At 41.8% G+C, this 23,188-nt stretch overlaps 1 protein-coding gene across 3 annotated transcripts in view; it reads left to right on the forward strand.

The window, feature by feature from the left end:
- ST6GALNAC3 (ST6 N-acetylgalactosaminide alpha-2,6-sialyltransferase 3) overlaps nucleotides 1-23,188 on the forward strand; it is a 465,047-nt gene that overhangs the window by 132,222 nt on the left and 309,637 nt on the right. Inside the window, exon 1 of one of the 3 annotated variants that reach the window (XM_036833508.1) lies at nucleotides 9,633-9,688. The exons of the other annotated variants lie outside the window; for them this stretch is intronic. Within the exon in view, the coding sequence (XP_036689403.1) occupies nucleotides 9,686-9,688 (3 nt within the window). The 5' untranslated portion in view covers nucleotides 9,633-9,685. Of the gene's footprint in view, nucleotides 1-9,632; nucleotides 9,689-23,188 lie in introns of those variants that run through there. 3 annotated transcript variants of the gene reach the window in all.

Below are 23,188 nucleotides of genomic sequence, written 5' to 3' on the forward strand. Positions count from 1 at the left end.
CTTTAAGTATATCCTGCCACTCCCTTCTGGCTTGCAGAGTTTCTGCTGAAAGATCAGATGTTAACCTTATGGGGATTCCCTTGTGTGTTATTTGTTGTTTTTCCCTTGCTGCCTTTAATATGTTTTCCTTATATTTAATTTTTGACAGTTTGACTAATATGTGTCTTGGCGTGTTTCTCCTTGGGTTTATCCTGTATGGGACTCTCTGTGCTTCCAGGACTTGATTAACTATTTCCTTTCCCATATTAGGGAAGTTTTCAACTATAATCTCTTCAAATATTTTCTCAGTCCCTTTCTTTTTCTCTTCTTCTTCTGGGACCCCTATAATTCGAATGTTGGTGCGTTTAATGTTGTCCCAGAGGTCTCTGAGACTGTCCTCAGTTCTTTTCATTCTTTTTTCTTTATCCTGCTCTGCAGTAGTTATTTCCACCATTTTATCTTCCAGGTCACTTATCCTTTCTTCTGCCTCAGTTATTCTGCTATTGATCCCATCTAGAGTATTTTTAATTTCATTTATTGTGTTTTTCATCATTGCTTGATTCCTCTTTAGTTCTTCTACGTCCTTGTTAAATGTTTCTTGCATTTTGTCTATTCTATTTCCAAGATTTTGGATCATCCTTACTATCATTATTCTGAATTCTTTTTCAGGTAGACTACCTATTTCCTCTTCATTTGTTAAGTCTAGTGTGTTTTGACCCTACTCCTTCATCTGCTGTGTGTTTTTCTGTCGTCTCATTTTGCTTATCTTACTGTGTTTGGGGTCTCCTTATCACAGGTTGCAGGTTTGTAGTTCCCGTTGTTTTTGGTATCTGTCCCCAGTGGCTAAGGTTGGTTCAGTGGGTTGTGTAGGCTTCCTGGTGGAGGGAACTAGTGCCTGAGCTCTGGTGGATGAGGCTGGATCTTGTCTTTCTGGTGGGCACGTCCATGTCTGGTGGTGTATTTTGGGGTGTCTGTGGCCTTATTATGATTTTAGGCAGCCTCTCTGCTAATGGATGGGGCTGTGTTCCTGTCTTGCTAGTTGTTTGGCATAGGGTGTTCAGCACTGTAGCTTGCTGGTCATTGAATGATGCTGGGTCTTGATGTTGAGATGGAGATCTCTGAGAGATTTTTGCCGTTTGGTATTACGTGGAGCTGGGAGGTCTCTTGTGGACCAGTGTCCTGAAGTTGGCTCTCCCACCTCCGAGGTACGGCCCTGATGCCTGGCTGAAGCACCAAGAGCCTTTCGTCCACACGGCTCAGAGTAAAAGGGAGAAAAAATAGAAAGAAAGAAAGGAAGGAAGGAAGGAAGGAAGGAAGGAAAGGAAGGAAGGAAGGAAGGAAGAAAGAAAGAAAGAAAGAAAGAAAGAAAGAAAGAAAGAAAAGAAAGAAAGAAGCTATAATATAGTGAAGTAAAATAAAGCTATTATAAAGCAAAGCTATACAGACAAAATCTCCCCCAGAAGCATATGCATATACACTCACAAAAAAAAAAAGGAAAAGGGGAAAAATTAATATATCCTGCTCCCAAAGTCCACCTCCTGAATTTGGGATGATTCGTTGTCTATTCAGGTATTCAACAGATGCAGGCACATCAAGTTGTTTGTGGAGTTTTAATCCACTTCTTCTGAGGCTGCTGGGAGAGATTTCCCCTCCTCTTCTCTGTTCGCACAGCTCCTGGGGATCAGCTTTCGATTTGGACCCGCCTCTGCGTGTAGGTCGCCTGAGGGCGTCTGTTCCCCGCCCAGACAGGACGGGGTTAAAGGAGCAGCTGCTTCGGGGGCTCTGGCTCACTCAGGCCGCGGGGAGGGAGGGGTACAGAGGAGGCGGGGCGAGCCTGCGGCGTCAGAGGCCGGCGTGACGTTGCACCAGCCTGAGGTGCGCAGTGCGTTCTCCCGGGGATGTTGTCCTGGGATCACGGGACGCTGGCAGTGGCGGGCTGCACGGGCTCCCGGGAGGGGCGGCGCGGAGAGTGACCTGTGCTCGCACACAGGCTTTCTGGAGGCGGCAGCAGCAGCCCCAGCGTCTCACGCCCGTCTCTGGGGTCCGCGCTGACCGCCGCGGCTCGCGCCAGTCTCTGGAGTTCGTTTAGGCGGCGCTCTGAATCCCCTCTCCCTGCCCGCCACGAAACAAAGAGGCAAGAAAAAGTCTCTTGCCTCTTCGGCCGCTGCAGACTTTTTCCCGGTCTCCCTCCCGGCTAGCTGTGGCGCACTAACCCCTTCAGGCTGTGTTCACGCCGCCAACCCCAGTCCTCTCCCTGCGATCCGACGGAAGCCGAGCCTCCGCTCCCAGCCCCGCCCGCCCCGGCGGGGGAGCAGACAAGCCTCTCGGGTTGGTGAGCGCTGCTCGGCGCCGAGCCTCTGTGCGGGAGTCTCTCCGTTTTTCCCTCTGCGCCCCTGTTGCTATGGGATCTGCACTGTTAGCCGCGGCTCGCGCCCGTTTCTGAAGTTCGTTTAGGCGGCGCTCTGAATCCCCTCTCCTCGCGCACCAGGAAACAGGGAAGAAAAAGTCTCTTGCCTCTTCGGCAGCTGCAGACTTTTTCCCCAGACTCCCTCCCGGCTAGCTGTGGTGCACTAACCCCTTCAGGCTGTGTTCACGCCGCCAACCCCAGTCCTCTCCCTGCGACCGAAGCCCGAGCCTCAGCTCCCAGCCCCGCCCGCCCCGGCGGCTGAGCAGACAAGCCTCTCGGGCTGGTGAGTGCTGGTCAGCGCCGAGCCTCCGTGCGGGAAGTGCGGGAATCTCTCCGCTTTGCCCTCCGCACCCCTGTGGCTGCGCTCTCCTCCGTGGCTCCGAAGCTTCCCCCCTCTGCCACCCGCAGTCTCTGCCCGTGAAGGGGCTCCTAGTGCGTGGAAATCTTTCCTCCTTCACAGCTCCCTCCCACTGGTGCAGGTGCCGTCCCTATTCTTTTGTCTCTGTTATTTCTTTTTTCTTTTGCCCTACCCAAGTACCGGGGGAGTTTCTTGCCTTTTGGGAGGTCTGACGTCTTCTGCCAGCGTTCAGTGGGTGTTCTGTAGGAGCAGTTCCACGTGTAGATGTATTTCTACTGTATCTGTGGGAAGGAAGGTGATCTCCGCGTCTTACTCTTCCGCCATCTTCTCTCCTGTCTCTACCATGCAGTATTGAAGAAATTCAACAATTAGATTTTTTTCTGGGAAGAAAAGTGATTTCCATGAGAAGAGGGTTTTTTTTTTTTTTTTTGAGACCATTTTGTAATGCAGGTGCATGATAAAAAGTGCACATTCTTTGATGATTAATCATGAAATGTTTCAGGTTTGTTATAAGGAAGCTCATTAGTCTAGTGAAATAAGGGCCACTTTCTTGGTCATGAATTTTCTGTTTGTACTATTCGATCAGTTACTTGCTGGGCTAGGTAGTATCTGTGGGTGCCACTGGTGGATCTAAGACACAGGAAGGGAGAAGGAAAACATCTGAGGCTTATATAGTAAAGTCTGATCCTTTCTGTGCTGGAAACATTTGGTGAATAGTTAAATCTACTGCATATGCTTGAAATGAATAACTGAATGAGTAAATGAATGAATTTCATTAATTCAGGCTGGACTATTTCCCAAATAACCCAAATTAGTGATAGGCAAAGATAATGCTATGTGTTCATCAAGCCCCTGTTCCTTTTCCTCCTGAGCGCATGGCTGAAATGGTACTTCTCACTCTTCCCTGTTGTTGGGTAGGGCCATGGGGTTGAATTCTAGCCAATGGAGTTTGGTGGGAATAACATATGACACCTCAAAACCTGGCTCCTGAAATCCTCTTGCATGATCCTCCACATTTTGTCTCCTCCCTTGTCCAGTGATTGGATTCAGAAGATGCAGTGGAAAAGCTCAGGGATAGTAGAGCCATAGATGGAAGCATGCTGGGTCCCTGAAACACTGCATGGAGAGAGTCCCCCATCAACTCACATGAAACTGTGATGTGATTTGAACAAGACATAAATCTTTATTATGTTTTAAACCACTGAAATTTGATTTTGGGGTCATGTCACAGTAGCTTGTATCAATTACAATAAAGTTTCATCTTGGTTTTGTTTCTCAGTATTATTATGCTGAAAAATATTTGACCTGAAAGCAATGAACGCTGCAACCAAATGTACCTATGCCAGTTTCTGCCCTATTAAGACCATTTTTTTTTGCTGTTGTTGTTCTACTTATTCCTAGTAGAACCACAGGGATGTGCTCACTTAGAGGCCTATTGAGCACTTGTCAGAAATCTTGTGACGTTACATGCACATTAAAACAACAAATAAACACACTATCTTTTAGAGAGGTGAAGAGTGCCAGGTATTTATTCTGCCTCTGAGATCTGTTTAGGAGTCTGCCTTCCCTAGACATAAGCTAGCAAATGAGATCATCTGCCTTTGGTGGCTACCACCATCTGACTAGGGGAAGGCAGGCACCAGTTCAGGCACATGTTCTTAATTGTGAAAATCCCACAAAAGAGATGTATTTGCAGAGACAAAGCACATGAGTTCCATGTATGATGACTATCTAATTTATTTTAGGTCTGAAGTGAATGCTTACTTTTTGTGAATGCATTAATGGACTGCTTGCCCCTCAGGATTGTTTTGGGAGAAAAGGATTAAGTGTCATTGAAAGAAACTCAAGAAAAAGCAATGACCAAAGGCCATAGAGAGTGAGTTTATAAATTTTTTGTCCCTCTCCTCACTTTGAGAGGTAGTCATTTCATAACCTAGATTCCTCTAGAGCTGTGTGGCCCAATATGGTAGCTGCTAGTCATATGTGACTAAATTTAAGTAAAAATTAATTAAAATTAAGTGAAATTAACAATTTATTGTTTATTTATTATCCCCAGTCACATTAGCCACATTTCAAGTGTGCAATGTCCACATGCGGCTAGCGGCACAGATTGGACAACACAGATACACAATGTTTCCATCAATCCTGAAAGTTCTATTAGACAGTACTTGTATAGAGAGCTTGCTTCGATATTTTCATCCTTTCATGATGCAACCACATTTCCAGATTGTCTTACTTCTCAAATATTTAAAAGCACTATTAAAAACAAGACAACAGGCCCAAAAGGGAGTCGTTTATGCTAAGCCCGATGTCACCAAACTGAGACTTAATTACAGTTTTGCCTCTCCCAGAAATGGAATATTAAACCAGTCAATCAGAAATCATCAGCGTTAGTTAGGTAATCTGCCTGATAAACCCCTGCTATCCCTAAAGGAAGTAACCTTGCAAGAACCAATCTGCTCTTTTTGCCTAGTGCAACTTCCCTGTTCCTGCTCCCTTCTGTCTGTAAAATCTCTTGACTTTTATAGCTCTTTTGAAGCTCCTTTCTGTCTGCTAGATGGGATGCTGCCTGATTCATGAATTGCTGAATAAAGCCAATAACATGTTAAAACTTACTCAGTTGAATTTTGCTTTTTTAACAGAACTATGGTGTTGTTTAAAAGCACATGAGATGTTTTTAAGATTGTTGTAATATAAATTTTGGAAAAGGTTCTGGAACAAGTCACAAAAGGATGATTTCTGAGTACTTATAAAAGGAAGTTGTGACAATTAGGAACCATCAAGGGTTTATGACAGATTCATTTCATTTTCCTCTGTGACTGGCATAACAATGTAAGCTTCGTAAAAGAAGAAATTTTTAAAATCTATTTTCTTCATTGCTGAGTTCTCAATATTTCAGTGCTTACAACATAGAAAGTATTCAGTAAATATCTGTTGAACCACTATTAGAGAAATAGGTGGAGGCAGTTAGTTTCAGTTCATCAAGATAAAAAGTTCTCATGCTGTCTTTGAAGCAGTGGTTGCTGGAAGATAAGACAGCTGGGTGAGTTGCTAGCTAGTTAAATAACCGTGAGAAGCAGCTAATGAAAAGAGCTTGTGAGTTGGAATCAGATTTAGAGCTACCTTCAGTTCTTGGCCCTTTCACTTAACCTGTGTGATCCCAGGTAGTGATTTCGCTTCTCTGAATAACTGTTTTTTCATCTTTAGATTGGGCATAATAATATCTACATCATGAGGTTGTTGTGGGTGTCAGATATGGTGATATGAAAGGCTAGCATGAGCATAGCATGGAAGGAGGTCTCTAGTAGAATTTTATAGGGCTAGTCTTCACTCTGACCTAGCCAATGTTTGTATCTCTGAAATCAGTAAACATATAGTGATTGGATTTGTGGATGACCTAAGCTGGAGTAAAAATCAGAATTCAGAGGGACCTTAATGGACTGAAATGATAGGCTAAATCTAATCCTTTAAGGTTCATAAAGAGAAATATGATGATTTACACTTGATTTAAAGAAACGTTGCAATGGTAGTGGACAGACAACACGTGGCTTAACCTCTGTGTGCAAACAAACTTGGGGACTTAAAAACAGTTAGTGTCCCATGCACCATGTGCTGTGGCTGCCAGAAGTTAGTTTTAGCAAAGGAATAAGGCACCCAGAGTTACATATTGGAACTCCTGGGAAGTTAAAAATGCTGATGACCGGGCCATTGCCAGAGTTTCTGAGTTAATTGGTGTGGGACACAGCTTTAGCGCTGGGAGTTTTAACTTCACCTTCCCCACCCCTAGGCGCTTCTCATGTGCAACCAAGTTTGAGAAATCGGGGTCTAGCTGAGGGAGGTCCTGCCTAGTTCTGTTCACTCCATATTTACACAGTCTGTAAATGTTACTTGCATGGAAGAATGCCTGATGGTGGTTCAGAATGCCCCGCTCAAGCTTGGAGTGTCTTCGGGGAAGATGTCAGGACGGTGAGTGGACTGGCAATTCTAATATCCTGAGGGGAAGTTTGAAGGAACAAAGCCCTTTGTCTTGGAGAACAGTTGGAAGAGGTAACAAACAGTCTTGGACATTGCTTGCTTGGTCTGTGGTAGGAAGCTAGATTCAGTTCCTCTCTCTGGCATTTCAGAGGATAGAAAGGGATCCACTGAGTGCAAGCTTCAGGAGATAGATGGGGAAGTGCTTTGCTGACAGTAGTGCTTTCTGGAGGTGGCAGGGTTGCCGGGCTCTGGAAATTTACAGAGACCTCACAGATTTTTGGTGAATTTAAAGGGATTTAAACAGGCTCGGTGATGGGTTCAACTACTGGCAAGTTTTCTTTCATCCGTGACTCACCTCCTGCTCTCTGGCTTTCATCCCCTGCCTCAGGCATACCGGTCACAGCGCTGTTCTTTGAGCCCCACTTCCTCCACCCCCAGCACTTTCTCCATCTCAGGGTCTCTGCAGTTGCTGTTTCTTCATCTTGAAGTACTTTTCCTCCAGATATCTGGATAGCTCCAGATTACCTGCACAAGTTACCCTCACCTCCAGGATTTTGCTCAAATTACAGTCTCTCCTTCTACTCCTTATCCCCCTTTCTTTTTCATTTTCCTTTATCAGCATCTGAAATCACGCAGACATAGACACACACACACACACACACACACACACACACACACAGAGGTGTATACCTCTGTATGTATTCCTTTAATAGACTGTAAGCCTCACATGGTCCAGGACTTTTGTCTGAAGTGTGCACTGATGTATCCCCCATGCCAGAAAAGTGCTGGGCTTTCACAGGTGCTCAAGAAACATTTGTTGTTGCATAAATCTCCAGGATCATTGAGTTCTATGGACTCTCACCAACCGTATCTTGCATTTTCTGTTCTGGCCTGGATGAACTTCCTGGAAGGAGGCCACCTAATTTATGTCTTTGAAGGATACATTTAGTAATATATGGGTAGAATGACCACTTTCAAACTGTTTTTCTTTTTTTCTTTTCTTCCCTCACATCAGATGGAAACGGCCTTTCTAAAGACAAAACTTTATTACTGATTAGCAGTTTTCAGGCAACCATTGAATGAACTCCAATGTGGAAAGGAAATATGAAACTTTACTGCAGTGTAATTTGTTTCTTCTGAACCACCTTGGGCACAGTAAGGGTCAGTAATGCACAGGAAAGCTAGATTTAATTCCTTTGATGTGTAAAAATTAGTGCTTTGTCATCAATTACAGATGCAGGAGGACAAATCACCGGCACATTAAGTTGTTCCTGCTACATAAATTACAAATCTTGTTAGGAAAAAAGTATTAGCATCATCCCTTGTTATTTTAAAAATGCCAACTCTGATGAACAGTCAGCCTTGGGCATATATTAAAATGCTTGAATTGTCCTAAAATAAATTCAGCCTTTTAAGATAACACCTGATATTAATTTCATACACGATTAAATCTATCAATTCAGAAGTCTTTTAACATATAAGTTTTGAAATCATAATGGTACTCTTTAACTCCCTGTGGAAAAACTTAAACCTCTCTCTGCTTCTTTAATAACTTTCCTTTATTGACTGAGAATTCTAAGAAATCCTCAGTTACTTTGTTTTGTGTTTTTGTGTGTTTTGCTCAAGGAGAAGAGGAAATTAAATTGTGATCCTAAATCCCTTTCATTTTTTGAAGGAGATTTTGCTTTTAATCGTAGTCCAGAAGGAAGTTGAAAAAGCTTTGTGAATCAAATATTTTCTCTCTCTCATGATGAGATAGTCTAAATTATTGTCTTATATCCAGCAAAATCTTTATTCCTACATCCAGTGGAACTTGTGAATTTTTCATTCTTAGCAGAAATAGTGCCTCCTCACTGCCATTCAGGGTGACTGATTCTCAGCTGTTTTGTAACTTGAAGGCCTCTTCTTGCAAACATAAATTTGAGGAGACCGAAGCTCAGGGCAGGTTCTCGCTGCCTGGCCTGGCCCAGGAGGCTGTCTTCAGACAGAGCCGCAGTACCGCCTTTCCAGAAGGAGGTATCCTCCTGTCTAGTTCAGAGACCTTGGAGGCTTGAATATCCATACCTCTGTCCTCTTCAAAATCTCCTTTGAGAGGAATCTCTGTCAACAAGTATTTATTGTTATTGAGAACTTCTGCATGTCAGACTTTGTGCTTGGGGCTGGAGGTACAGTGGTGAGGAAAACCATATGTTCTATAAAATACTCGACCTAAAGAATTAATGCAACATGTGCATATTACCTCTTTGAGATAAAGAAAAACTGGAAAAATTTTCATTTGCTGCAGAAAAAAGTTATATATATAACATATTCATATGTATCAGTATTTATCAAATACTTATTTTTTCTTTCCTCACTTCTTCCTCTTCCCCCCCCTTTTATTCCTTCCTCCTTTTCTCCTCTTCCCTCTCTCCCTCCCTCTCACTCTTCCCTCCATCCATCCATTCATGCATCTTGATTCTTATTACCTAAGTACTGTATTGCAGATATAAGAATGAAAAGTAAAGGCTTTAGAATCAGAAAGACCTCTATTTGAATTCTAGCTCTGCCACTTCATAGTAATATTGTTGCATTTGTCATCACTACTACTATTATCGTTGTTGTTATTATTTGTAGTATAGATAACAATTACTTTTGCTACTTGTATTTGTCTCTTGCCATATCGGGCACCAAGGGATTTGCATGCATTTTGTATTTAATCCTTTGAACAATCCTATGATGAAGATAATACTACTGTCCCTATGATATAGCTAAGGAAACTACGCCTTGAGATTTTATATAATATGTTGCCCAAGGTCACATGGTAATGAAGTAAAGGAATTGAGCCTAGCTTTGTGATTTGAACTTTCTGAGACTTGGTTCCTCCTTTGTAAAACAAAGGTACTAATCCCCACAGTGGAAACTGCTTGGGATGATTCAGTGAGTTGAATGATGTCACATTTGCAGTTTGGTTCCTGGCACAGGATAACATGGTAAGTGCTCACAAGGCGTATGGTTGATCCTGCTCTGCCTTCAGCTGTCTGTTTTTAAGACTGAAAAATCTGCTTCCTTTCTTCTGTCTTCCTAGCTATTTCCTAGCCCCTTACTTAAGTTTGGGACTTTGTTCTTGTCATCATCCTATCAAACCCAGCGAAGCCTGGAGTATTGCGAACTCACGAAATGTTTTTGAGGTCCCATGTGACCCTATGACAAATGCAGAATGGGCACAAATGCAAATTTCTGGGCTCGAGGATGTGAGACCTCTGCTGGTACTTTCTCCTAGCCCGTCTCTGTAGCCAAGCAGGTGCTGGGGGCCAAGTGGGTCTTCTAGGGCAGCCTTCCCCTGTGCACAGAAATAAGCCCTCCCTAGGGGTGTCACGTGGGGCTTTTCCTGGTGACAAGGGCCCTGAAGGGTGAAAGGGAGATTGGGCTTTGGCTCTGTGTTGCTGAGTGTGTGTTGTGAGTGGCCTGAGGCAGCTGTAGGGTTGGATATGGCAAACGTGTCATATGACATGTATGAAAGAAATGTCATTATTTGATAGTGTGCAATTTTCTGTCTGTAACTGAATAAAATTCTATGGTAGAAATGACATATTTGACACATAGACTTTGCTTCCTCTAACTCATTTATAGTTCTTGTGTTAAGCAAGCTGGTGTTGGAGAATTGGATCTCTAGAGACCCATGGAGTGGTTCTAGATCTTGCTCTGGATTCCTGAGATGTAGCCTGTCCCAGACCTGAGTCATTCCTGTGACTCATGGTGGTTGTTACAGAGAAGGTACTTATCAGTGAATGAAGAAGAGGCTTATTACTGCTATTTGTAAACACGATTTTGCTTGAAAATCTATAATGGCAAACTCTACTAGAGTAGAAACTTTTTTCCCAATTAATTTCTTTTTGCTCTAATTTTCTCTTAATTTTTTGAAGGTTCCCTGGTTCACATTTCAAAGAGCCCACTTAATAATCCGGTAAATTTCGTCAGAAGTATGAGGATAGGGTAAAACTTCTCAACTTTTTGCCCTGAAACTTCATATGGTATTGGTCACAGTTATCTTGTGTCTATCTATATCTGTATTATTCTAACAATATCCTGTAATTAAAAGTATAATTTTTAAAAAAAAAAAAAAAAAAAAAGAAACTTCATAGTATGATTATAGGTAATTTCTTAAAGGCCTGTCTATACTAATTTTGTATTTTGGGGCAGGCATTAGAGACAGAAAAAATTAGGTGTTGAGAGTATGCATATAACACAAGTTAATTCCCATTGTTTACAGTTGTTCTTTAAATACATGCGTTTTACACAGACAAAGTATTTTAGCAGTTTGGTTCATTTTTAAACTATCTCATATCTTCATGCATGATTAATTGAGTCGTTCATTCCATTTAGTTAATACTTGAGTGTCTACTATATGCCAGGTAATGGGGCTACTCAGGCCTTCACAGGTCTTGTAATCTACTGACAGGTATGAACAAGTAATCAGATCATTGTAACTTAGGGGAAAGCACTATGGGAGCACATAGTAGAGGGTGGCCTAACTCTGACATGGGGGGAGGTGGCAAGGACTTCCTCCTGGAAGAAGTAAGATATAAGCCAGGTCCTGAAGGGGCAGTGAAAGGTAACCTGGTGAAGCCGTTGGGGTGGGAGAGGGGGTTTGGACCAAGGAAGTAGCTCATGCAGATGCTTGGAGCTGGGTGCATGCCATGGTGTTATTGGGGTCTTCCTCTTCTCAGAGATATTTGCAAGGGCAAGAACTTCAAATTGTGCCTGATCGGGACATTTACAGTTTCAAAAATATTGCAGAAGCCTGGTGAACACCATCCCAGTCTTGACAGGTGCGTGGTCTGATATGTCCAAAGATAGCACTTGTCACCCAGGTGATCCCCTGCCCTTAGTTAGGGCACAAACCTGAGCTTTTAGCAGTTTATTCTCACCTGGTGGCCAGGTTGGCTTTGGATTGGTTAGTGCAGACTGGTGCACCTGGGATAGGGATCCTCCAGGGGATGAGGTGGGAAGCCCTTGTAAACTGAAGATTCCAGGACTGCTTCTTTTGGGAAGAGAGAATGATTGGTGTGAGATGTAAGTATCAGGAAACTCTTTGCATTCTGGAACCCCTAATGAAGATGAGTTGTAGAGGCACATGGATCAGAGTCATGGAGTGTAATTTGATTAATTTCCCGAGAAACCAACTCAACGTTTTACGGTGCAAGGAGCGCTGAAATTGGGAAGAGTCCAAAAGGTCTAGGTTCTAGTTCCAAGTATGTGCCCTGTAACAAAGCTATTATGGTTTTATGCCACCACCGTAATATGGACTTGGCTGTACAAGGGCCTAAAATACTGTAGGACCAACTGTGGCCCTCACCAGGCTGTAACCGTTGCTGGGCTTTGTAACTTCCCTCTCCCCATATGCTCCTTGGAATATATTTTGTCGTACGTTGTTTAGATCATCTTTCATCCATCATTCCAAGTCCTAGTCTCTTGACTAAGTGATCAGCAATGAGAACCTGTTACCCTACTTTTGCTTGCCCTCCCTCTTTCCTTTCATTTCGTGTGCTCAGCAATTCAAAACAAAAGAGGAAAACAGTAAGATACGCATTTCTTGTCAGACTTGAATGTGATCCTTGGAATAGGCTTTGTATCTGCTTGTTCCTTATAGCAAATGATAGATTTCTCACTTAATTTAAGTGTACAGGTTATTGGTATAGAATTATTAAGATAAAAATACTTTGACTCAAGGAATATCTCTGCTGTTTCACACTCCATGCAATTTTGTTACACAGCTCTTGTCATGAGCTTTGTGTTGAAAGAATGAACTTGCGTTTTTGACTCTGTAATGTGAGTGATGAATAGGGGAATGATGGGTCTGTTGCTGGGTGGCCACCCTCTTGAAGAAGAGAATTCTGAAATTCTCTTTTCATCTGTTTTTTTTTTTTTTTTTCCATTTTTGGCCTCATTGAAAGCTCTAAGTGTCAAAAATTAGACATTTGAAATGTGGTTTTGGAAGTATCCAGGCTAGAGCTTACAAAAATCCATGTTACTATCTTGCATTGTCCAATATAGTTAAGAACCTGTTCAGTGGTGTTTTCTGCAATATTTCAACATTCTTCTGTTGTCCTGACTCTACTAATTCACCTTTCCGATCTGCTTATTGATGCCAGGATGATCCCCCTCACCGCTCCCCCCACCCCCGCCAAAAAAATTCTTAATTATGTAGACTTTCTGGCTAAAACCTCCTAGCTTTAGGAATTCTTTTTTTTTTTTTTAACATCTTTATTGGAGTATAATGGCTTTACAATGGTGTGTTAGTTTCTGTTGTATAACAAAGTGAATCAGCTGTACATATACATACATCCCCATATCCCCTCCCTCTTGCGTCTCCCTCCCACCCTCCTTATCCCATCCCTCTAGGTGGTCACAAAGCACCGAGCTGATCTCCCTGTCCTATGTGGCTGCTTCCCACTAGCTATCTATTTTACATTTGGTAGTGTATATATGTCCATGCCACTCTCTCACTTCGTCCCAGCTTCCCCTTCCCCTTCCCTGTGTCCTCAAGTCCATTTTTTTTTAGATTAGCTTTAGAAATTCTTAAACCTGGGTCTAAAAATTGCAGTCAGGAAATTGGTGAACTCTCTGAGTACGTATGCAAAATTTTATGAGTAGAGGATCCAGAGTTTTGGTCTAAGTCTCAAAGGCAACCTTGACCCACTCTCGAATATCCTAACTCTTTCATAAGAAACACACCTGCCCAACTTTACATGTGACCTCCAGCCATCATATGCTCCCCTCACATTGACCTGTTCAGCATTTCCTGACCCCTCTGTTCTTCCATACATTCCTGCCTTTGACAGTGATGATCATTCTGCTTGTGATGCCTTTTCTTAATCCTTGGCTTTGTCTGGTGAACTTCTATTTTACCTTCAAGATTTTATTCCAGGGCCACCTTCTCTGGAGAGATTTTATTGCCTTTGTCAGGAACAAAATGTTATTCTCTCATTTTTTTGCCTCCCTTATAATACTTACCACATTTCCCCCCCTCAGTTTGAGGACAAGAAATGTATTCTGTTCAGCTGTGTGGGCCCAGCCTAGAGGATGGTGCTGGCCCAGAGTAAATGCTCATTAAACATTTGTTTAACAAATAGGCAGATGGTCGGTTGGAAGGCCCTTCTTTACTTAGATGGAGCTGAGACTGCCTTACAGAGCCATAGTGCTGGAATCAACATTGCCTTCTTGCACGTGAATGGTTTATATAAGCTGGACATCAAGTTGCCTGTCCTCTGGATGAGGTATCTTGGTCTCCTGTGTTAAATAATAGTATATTGATTCTCTGTTCAACACAAACAGGTTATAATTGATTCCTCTAAGTTTTATGAAACAAGAGGTTTCTGGTGCTGGAGATTGATTTTGGTGCTTATAAGCTTCTCAGTAAATCTCCAAGGGGACAAAGGGCCTACGCAGATAGAAAGATTTCCCCTAAATCAGCCTGATAAAAAGTTCTGCATGACAGGATAGCCTTTGTCTTGTATTAAAATGCACTGTTTTCTCACCAGGTGACTTTGGAAGGTGTGTGAATCCCTTATGAAAAGAGAGATCTGGTCTGGAGTTGTGGTCCCCTGGAGATTTAGTTGATATTGTGGGCATCTGATGATAGCAGAGAATGCAGGAGGGTCAGCTTAGTTTATTTCAGACTGCGTGGGTGGCAACCTGGCATTATAGGACAGCTAACTACCTAAGCATATGGCTGTTTCCTGACTTGTGGATCAAGAACAGGGAGGGATTGAGCCGCAGCCAATACAGTGATTCTTGTGATGCTCTCCTGAAGCCCTCTTTTATTTTTGTCTGCTGAGAAACTGAGCACCTACCTGCTTATCTATGAGACAAAGCCTTATTTCGAAGTATATTCGATATAATCAAAATCCACTACTCCCAAAGACTTTAAAGAGCCTCTAAATTTCCTGAAATGAGATTTAATCTGATGTTGAATTTCATGCCTTCTGTCCAAAGAACAACCCTTCCTCAGCCCCCATTCCTGTTATGTGGGTGCCAGAAATTTCATAATTAGAAACTTGTTACTTTAGCTTAAGGCTTGGTCCCCTGTGAAGAACGCATTATACTTTTTACGCCATGTGTATTAGTCTGATCAGTCCATCAGAAGCTCCTTTTCCTGAGATTAGCCACTGATGGAGGTAAGAAAAGGAGCTGTTACAAACATGAGGGGAAAACCAGACCCATTAAAGAAGGAAAAGAACCTTCCCCCCTGTACCCCACCAACAATAGCATTTAAGGCCCCCAAAGGTAGCATTGCCTATGTCACTATTTATTCTGGAGGCAGTTTCTAACCTGCCGTTTGCTTCACTGGATTTAGAGAGCCTAGTTAATGCCCTCTCATTTTGTAAGGAAATAGTATTACTTAGATAATAGCTTGCAGAAAAGTGGGGAAAATGTTTGCTAATAAGTTGCATACATCTATGAATTACACCATGGAGAGAAAATGATGACAAATTGGGATGAGAGGGCAATGAATGTTGTATGGGAATCAAAGATTTAAGCTCTGAAAGGAGCTATTTTATTTTAAGAGCCACTTTCTCTTTCTCTGCTCATCTTAGGACCCCAGTTCTTACTTACTTCATCCTACCCCACTCCACTCACCCACCCACACACCAGTCACCCAAAATACCCCCAGGTGTTTTCTTTTAACGTTATTTTTGTGTTTAATCCTCATGAAGGTTAATGAAGTCTTCTCTCTCTCTGTGGTATAAAAGCATAACCGATGACTTTATTGGTGCAAATATATTATGGCTGCTTTGACATTTATGTTTTCAGCCCTGATAGATGAATGATTCTAATGAAAGTAAATCAATTGCACCCAGACTACGGGTATAAAATACCACACTCTGGGTTTTCTTCTTGTCTGTCAGTGGAGGGTGAGAAATATTGAAATTTGACTTAATACTGTGTGTTTCTTCTGAAAAAGGGAATTCACTTTGTTTTGTCTCCTAAAGTACATTCAGGATCCGTGTTTGGCCTGGCATTTAGTGCCAACCTAGGGACAGATGTCTCTAATGCTGGGGCCTATTTGCTCTCAAGGGACCCTAGACTGGAATGACTTCTTTTTTCTTCTAGAGTGTTGCATTCAATTAAAAATACTTACATATATAGTTATTAAGAATCTTGTTAGAGATGGCAAATGGAGTTTTACTAGAATCCCCACAATTGGAAATCCCAGAGAATAATTCCAGTTCCTGGGTTAGGTTTAACTGACTTTTGTGATAAAAAGAGAAATATTTATTTATCAGGCAGAAATACAGGTTTGTTTTTCCTTTTTTCTGTTTGTTTTTTGTTTCCCCCAAATAATTTGAGTTTACAATGATGTCAAAACCAGATGCAACTGGAAATGTCAGTTGGCTGTGCAAACTGACAGGTAAATTCAGGAAGCATATCCCTATTTTTTTTTTTTCTGAACCCTGGAACTCCTCCCTCCCCTACATTCAGGAGTGCTGTGGCCCTGATCAGTCAAAGTGCACTCGGGCTGTAAGTATCCAGTATGGTGTTGGTGTCTGGGCTGAATATCAGCCTTCCCAGGTCCTTCCTGGAAGACGTCATTGCCTTCTCATTTTGGATGCCTGAGAACTTCAAGGTGAATCTCGCTTGTGGCATTTATCACGTAGTATTAAAACTATTTGTTTGTTTGTCCATCTGAATTTATCACTAGACAGTGAAGTCCTGAGGGCAGGGGCTGTATTTACCCATTTTTGTATCTTCATCACCAACTTGATGCCTAGCACGGAGACAGCACTTAGTAAATATCTGCAAAATGAATTAAAGCCGTAGCAGATATTTAGAATTTAACAGAAGTAGAGTCACAGAGGTAGAAAACAAACTTATGGTTACCAGGGGATAAGCAGGGGAGGGATAAATTGGGAGATTGGGATTGACATATACACACTACTATATATAAAACAGATAAATAATGAGAACCTCCTGTATAGCACAGGGAACTCTACTTAGTACTCTGTAATGGTCTATATGGGAAAAGAATCTAAAAAAAAAAGAGTGGATATATGTGTATGTATAACCAATTCACTTTGCTGTATACCTGAAACTAACACAACATTGTAAATCAACTATACTCCAATAAAAATTTTAAAAAACTAGAATTTTTATTCTAAATAAATACAAATGTATCATTGTGTTGTGCACATATCAGGGTTTAAAATCCCACTTACTGGAGTGTGTTTTAGCAGCAATTTAGGTTGTCATCCTGATACTGACTGGGTGAATTTCTGACCTATGTTTAAAAAATATTTAGGGAAGAAAATGCCAAAACTTCCTTCTTACTCTTTTTAAAAGTTCAATTACATTAATAATCAGCATATATTGAGTATGAGGGTATTTCTAGTATATTTGTTCTCATGTGACCATATAGCATGTATCCAAAGTGCTGCAAGAGATTTGCAGCTGGACTATACTAAGACCTTGGAAAATATTGTGCTGAGCTTTTCTGTAAGGGATGTGCTTTCTATAATCTGTGTTCGGGGCGGGGCGGGGGAAATATCTAAAACCTGCAAGTACTCATTTGTGGAACATTTAATTTCATTACTTTGTTAACAAAGTGTGTTTCTGGAGGTAAACACCAATCAGCTACAATTATGCTTCGGGCTCAAGAGAATTGAGGTTAGGATGTCAAGGCAGAAAGATGCATATTATAGCAAAATATATTTGCTCTAGATGAGGATGGATTTTCCTATTGAAATGTTGGAAATAAACCATGGCATAGTGGTTTGCCTACCGCTTAGGAATTTTAAAGAACATTATAGTTCAAGAGTGCCAAATTTTAAGCAAAGCCTTGAGGTTTCAGTAATACTATGAATCAAATCATGACTCCTGTAAAAACAAGCTCTCTGACCAAGGTTGAGCTTTCTTCTCCATCTTGCATTAACTTGAGAAATTTATGGCATGAATCCAATTCTTTTCCTTAAACACTTGTATTAACCAGGTTAATTCATAGGTGATCTGGTAACCCCTGAAAGAGAGGTCAGTTTGGAACCAGTGCACATGAAGCTCTTTCAAATTCATTTCAGCTCTATTTTATGTCTGACTTAATCCACCACATTTCTGTGTTTACTCTGTGCTCTGGGTCAAACTGTTGCAGCACATTTAAAAACCCTGTAAGAAGTGGGTCTCAGAACTCTAGAGGAACTATTATGCCTGTCTTACAAATTATTTTTTAATTATTTGTTCCTCAGTCTCCCACTTGGTTTACTTCCAGGAGAAATGTTATCTCTGTAAATGAGACACGCTATTGTAAGAAAACATAAAATGTGTAACCCTTTTTATTTTAGCTGAGAGTAAATTTAGATTCACATTGTCTGCTGTATATCAGTTTGTAAGTTTGAAATGAAGCAACATAAGCAACCGTTTCTGCCTGGAGAAGTTCACACCAGTCAGGGAGAGAGCCCTGTGTGTTGACGATCTTTCTCAGATGATAAATGTTTACGGACCTCTGAACAGAGAATAAAGCAGTTTGGGGAAGGGAGTCGCCCTACATTCAGATAGGCTTTATCAGATTCAAGTTAGACTCACCAGGCTAATGCTTGCTGCACCAGCTTAGGTTTCGTGTCGCGCTGAGAGACCGAATACACAAACAGTGTGCCAGACCATATATAAAAATAGAACTTTGACCTACGACCTACAGCAACCTGCCCCGGGGAAACTAACCCCTTATCTACAATAAATAGCCCAGAGACTCTAGGAAATCATGCTATCTCTAGTAACAATCCAGGAAGCGAAACAACAACTTCTTGTAACACTCAGCCTCACGTGGCCAGGACTTGATTAATGATTGACAGCTTCCCTAATTTTTCTTCCCACTTCTAGTTAAGGACCAACTAGAGAAAGCCAAGTATGCTCACCTAACCTGTCACATAGGATGTCCCATTTCTAGTTAGCCTGTTTCCAGCTTCCCTGTGCCAACGGCCTTCAGTCAGGACACACCTGAAGCCTTCCCTTCTTTCCGCCATGGGAAACTTTCCCACTCCTCTGCCTGCCTTCGAGTCTCTGCAAAAACACAAGTGACCGTGACTGGCTGACTCCCTCGCTGTAGTAAGCGCTGGATAAATAGCCTGTGCTTGTTCTCGCTTGGTTGGTCTTCGCTTATCTCCACAAGGCCTGGTTGGACAGGGAATGATATTATCCAGGAGGACTTTTTAATCTCCGTAGGTGGCTGATCCCATGTGGCTGTTGTTTTTTTGGGTACATTAGCATTTCCTAGCTCAGGAGGGGCTGTGACTGGCCTGAGAGAGATGCACCATGGCCCTGCCAGTTGCCTTTCCACGTGTGGAAAGGGCAGAGCAGTAAAGCACATTACTAAATGTCAAGGCCTGCGTTAGGTATTTCTATCTGATGGAGGACTCCATTCTCATGGCACCGAGTAGGGAGGAGCAGAGGGCTTCTTTGTGACAGAGATCAATGGCCAATGGCTTTTTTTAAATGTTAAAGTATAAAGGAAAACCTTTTCAAATATTATCCTCAAAAGATTTGGAAATAGGAGATCTGAGTTTAGCGGGTCACCAAAGGGCTAATATTTGCTTATAGACGAGCTGGCTTAGAAGCTCCAACTTCCTCATACTCTTGTTTGTACTGATAATAGGACCCAGTACAACAGATCTGAGAAACAAAAGCCAAATTATTCCTTTTTCTTTTTCTTTTTTTTTAAATAAACAATTTAAAAAATTTTTTTTATTTATTTATTTTTGGCTGTGTTGGGTCTTCGTTTCTGTGCGAGGGCTTTCTCTAGTTGCGGCGAGCAGGGGCCACTCTTCATCGCGGTGCACGGGCCTCTCACTGTCGCGGCCTCTCTTGTTGCGGAGCACAGGCTCCAGACGCGCAGGCTCAGTAGTTGTGGCTCACGGGCTCAGTTGCTCCGTGGCATGTGGGATCTTCCCAGACCAGGGCTCGAACCCGTGTCCCCTGCATTGGCAGGCAGACTCTCAACCACTGCGCCACCAGGGAAGCCCCCTTTTTCTTTTTCTAATGAAAATTCAATGACATTCCAACAGTGACCTCTCCTCAAATTTGGAGTACATATGAGTGTTAAGATAAGAGTTGGAACAATGGCCTAAGAACAGTTTGTAACCATATCACACCTTATTTTGTTATTATATTTGGTTCTTTCTGCACTGAGTTCATTATCTGTGTTCATTCCATTATTACTATATTTAAAAATTGCAATTATGGAGCTTTAATAAGATAAAAGAAAAGAAGGTACAAAAGTACTTAAACATTGTTCATGGTGAAAGATGTACATTATTTTCACATTATCTTTTATTTTATTAGGATCCTATGCAAATGTACTAGAGTCTAAGTATTTTTTCAAAATAATTTAATTTTATTCAATTATGATTAGGTAAACTTACTGATTTTCAGTTTATAGGAAAACTGTGAGATTAACATTATTAAATTTCATATTTTAGTTTGGGGTTTGCCTTTTTAAAAAAGGTTTTAGATATAGAAAGTTATGTATCTCTACATAAGATATGTATATAAGATATAAGACATATATCTTATATAAGATATAATATCTTAACATGTAATATATGTCTTATATATTTAGATATATAAAGACTGAGTCTCAGAATGGGAGAAAATATTTGCAAATGAAGCAACTGACAAAGGATTAATCTTCAAAATATACAAGCAGCTCATACAGCTCAATATCAAAAAAACAAACAACCCAATCCAAAAATGGGCAGAAGACCTAAATAGACATTTCTCCAAAGAAGACATGCAGATGGCCACCAAACACATGAAAGGATGCTCAACATCACAATTATTAGAGAAATGCAAATTAAAACTACAAAGAGGTATCACCTCACACGGTCAGAATGACCGTCATCAAAAAATCTACAAACAATAAATGCTGGAGAGGGTGTGGAGAAAAGGGAACTCTCTTGCACTGTTGGTGGGCATGTAAATTGATACAGCCACTATGGACAACAGTATGGAGGTTCCTTAAAAAACTAAAAATAGAATTACCATATGATCCAGCAATCCCACTACTGGGCATATACCCAGAGAAAACCATAATTCAAAAAGACACATGCACCCCAATGTTCATTGCAGCTCTATTTACAATAGCCAGGACATGGAAGCAACCTAAATGTCCATCAACAGAGGAATGGATAAAGAAGGTGTGGTACATATATACAATGGAATATTACTCAGCCATGAAAAGGAATGAAATTGGGTCATTTGTAGAGATGTGGCTGGACCTAGAGAGTGTCATATAGAGTGAAATAAGTCAGGAAGAGAAAAATAAATATCGTATAATAACGCATATATGTGGAATCCAGAAAAATGTTATAGGTTTATTCAAGTTCATGTGGTTTGTACATAACAGGGCCAGACTTTGATCTTGGGAAATCTGATACCAGAATCCAGCTCTTTAGCACAACACCGTGTAGTACTTTACAAAGACTCATACTCAGAATTGTTTTATCTATGGTGGTCTACACTGGATAGAGAGATGCATCAGTAACCAGCAACACTGAAACTAGCTATGACTATCTATAACTAATATAGTTCAAGGAAGTGTGCTTTCCCAAAGTTGATAGTATTTATCCATCATATGGTGGTATGTTAGTCCATTAGCGCTGCTATAACAAAATAACACAGACTGGGTGGTTTATGAACAACAAAAATTTATTTCTCACACTTCTGGATGATGGGAAGTGCAAGATCAAGGTATGGTCACATTCCGGTGAGGCCATCTTCCTAGTTTATAGCTGGTGCTTTCGTGCTGTGTCCTCACATGGTCGAAGGGGCAAGGTATCTCTCTGGAGCCTTTTTTATAAAGGCAATAATCCCATTCACGAGGGCTCTGCTGTCATGACCTAATTACCTCTCAAAGTCTTTGCCTTCTAATACTATCACATTGGGCATTAGGATTTCAACATATGAATTTTGGGGGGACACAAACATTCAGACCATAGCAGGTGGCCTCTGAGCTTATTTCTGTGTTGTCAGTAGGGTTTAACGTCTAGTGGTAGTGAGAGTGGTACTGGGTGATCTATAGGGAAGTCCATTCACCCCACTCCATGGCCACTGGGTACATTTGGGGAAATTGGATCTGAACAAAGTCCCTTGCCTGAGAGGACATGAATGGACTCTGAATCCCAGCCTACATTCCACTCAGGTGGCACCAAGCCTATGCCCTGACCATTTGGGAGAAAGGGCCCTTTTTCCAACTGACCCTGCCCAAGGAGCGTCCTTTGTACATTTCATCCGACCAGAGGAGCTCCTTTCTCTAAGGCCCTCTACGTGTCCTGCTCAGATTCCTCTTTTCCAGGATAGTAGGGCTGTAGTTGAACAGTCAATAAATTACTCCCTAGTTCCCTCTATCCTCACCAACATGTCCCTTCTTCCCGGTGCTGGGTGACTATTGTCCCTCCTCCTTTGGGTAACCTGTATCTTGGAAGAAGCAACAGGTAAGACCTATGGTTAAGCAATGATGAACTCTTGACCTGATATTAATGCAAGGCCTGAGTGGTTTACAGCAACAGTCTCTAACCTGTTTGGCACCAGGAACCAGTTTCGTGGAAGACAATTTTTCCACGGATGGGCAGGGGTGGGGGGATGGTTCAGGCAGTAGTGTGAGCGATGGGGAGCCATGGGGAGCGGCAGATCAAGCTTTGCTTGCTTGCCCGCCGCTCACCTCCTGCTGTGCAGTTCCTAACATGCAGCGGCCTGTGGGTTGGCGACCCCTGGTCTACAGGAACTAGCCAAGCAGAGATAGACCCAGATGAGCCACCTATCAGCATGAGATCAGGGAAAGTCTCTCTGCTACAGGAACCTATGGGCCTGAGCTTTGGAGCCAGAGCAATTCCTGGTTTTAACACTCGGGAATTGTATGATTTTGGACACTGTACTTAACCTTACCAAGCCTCTGAGACATGGGCACTTGAGGAGTGCCCGCCTCATAGGATTGTTATAGGATCAAAAAATAAAGTCTCTAAACGGACTGGAATAGTGCTTACTTTATAGTAAATGCTCAGTTCATATTTGCTGCTGCTGTACTACACCCATCCCTCCTGGTTCCTTCACTTCCTCTCAAATTCCTTTCCAGTAATAATAATATAAATACTGGAACTACCAATTCATACAGTGTTGGCACTGGAAGAGTCCTGTTTAGTTAGATTTGGTGTTTTCTAATATGATTAAAATTAAGAGAGTTATAAATAAAGACCTGCTTTCAATTACAAAAAAGTCACCTGCATAGTTATAGGACGCATGAGATGCGGATTAGCAGCCATATTATAAAAAAGACTTGAAAGTTTTAGTTGAGAGTAATCTAACATCCATTGGCCAAAGCAAGCTCACAAGCAAACTCAAAAGTGAAGAGTGGGGAAGGGCATCCACCAACCATGAGGTCAAGGCAAGGTGTGGGTGTATAATGTCTCTACAGGAGAGTGAAGAGTTATGACCTACCGTCTAACCTACCA

This window comes from Balaenoptera musculus, chromosome 1 (assembly GCF_009873245.2).
Source record: "Balaenoptera musculus isolate JJ_BM4_2016_0621 chromosome 1, mBalMus1.pri.v3, whole genome shotgun sequence".
Taxonomy (NCBI): domain Eukaryota; kingdom Metazoa; phylum Chordata; class Mammalia; order Artiodactyla; family Balaenopteridae; genus Balaenoptera; species Balaenoptera musculus.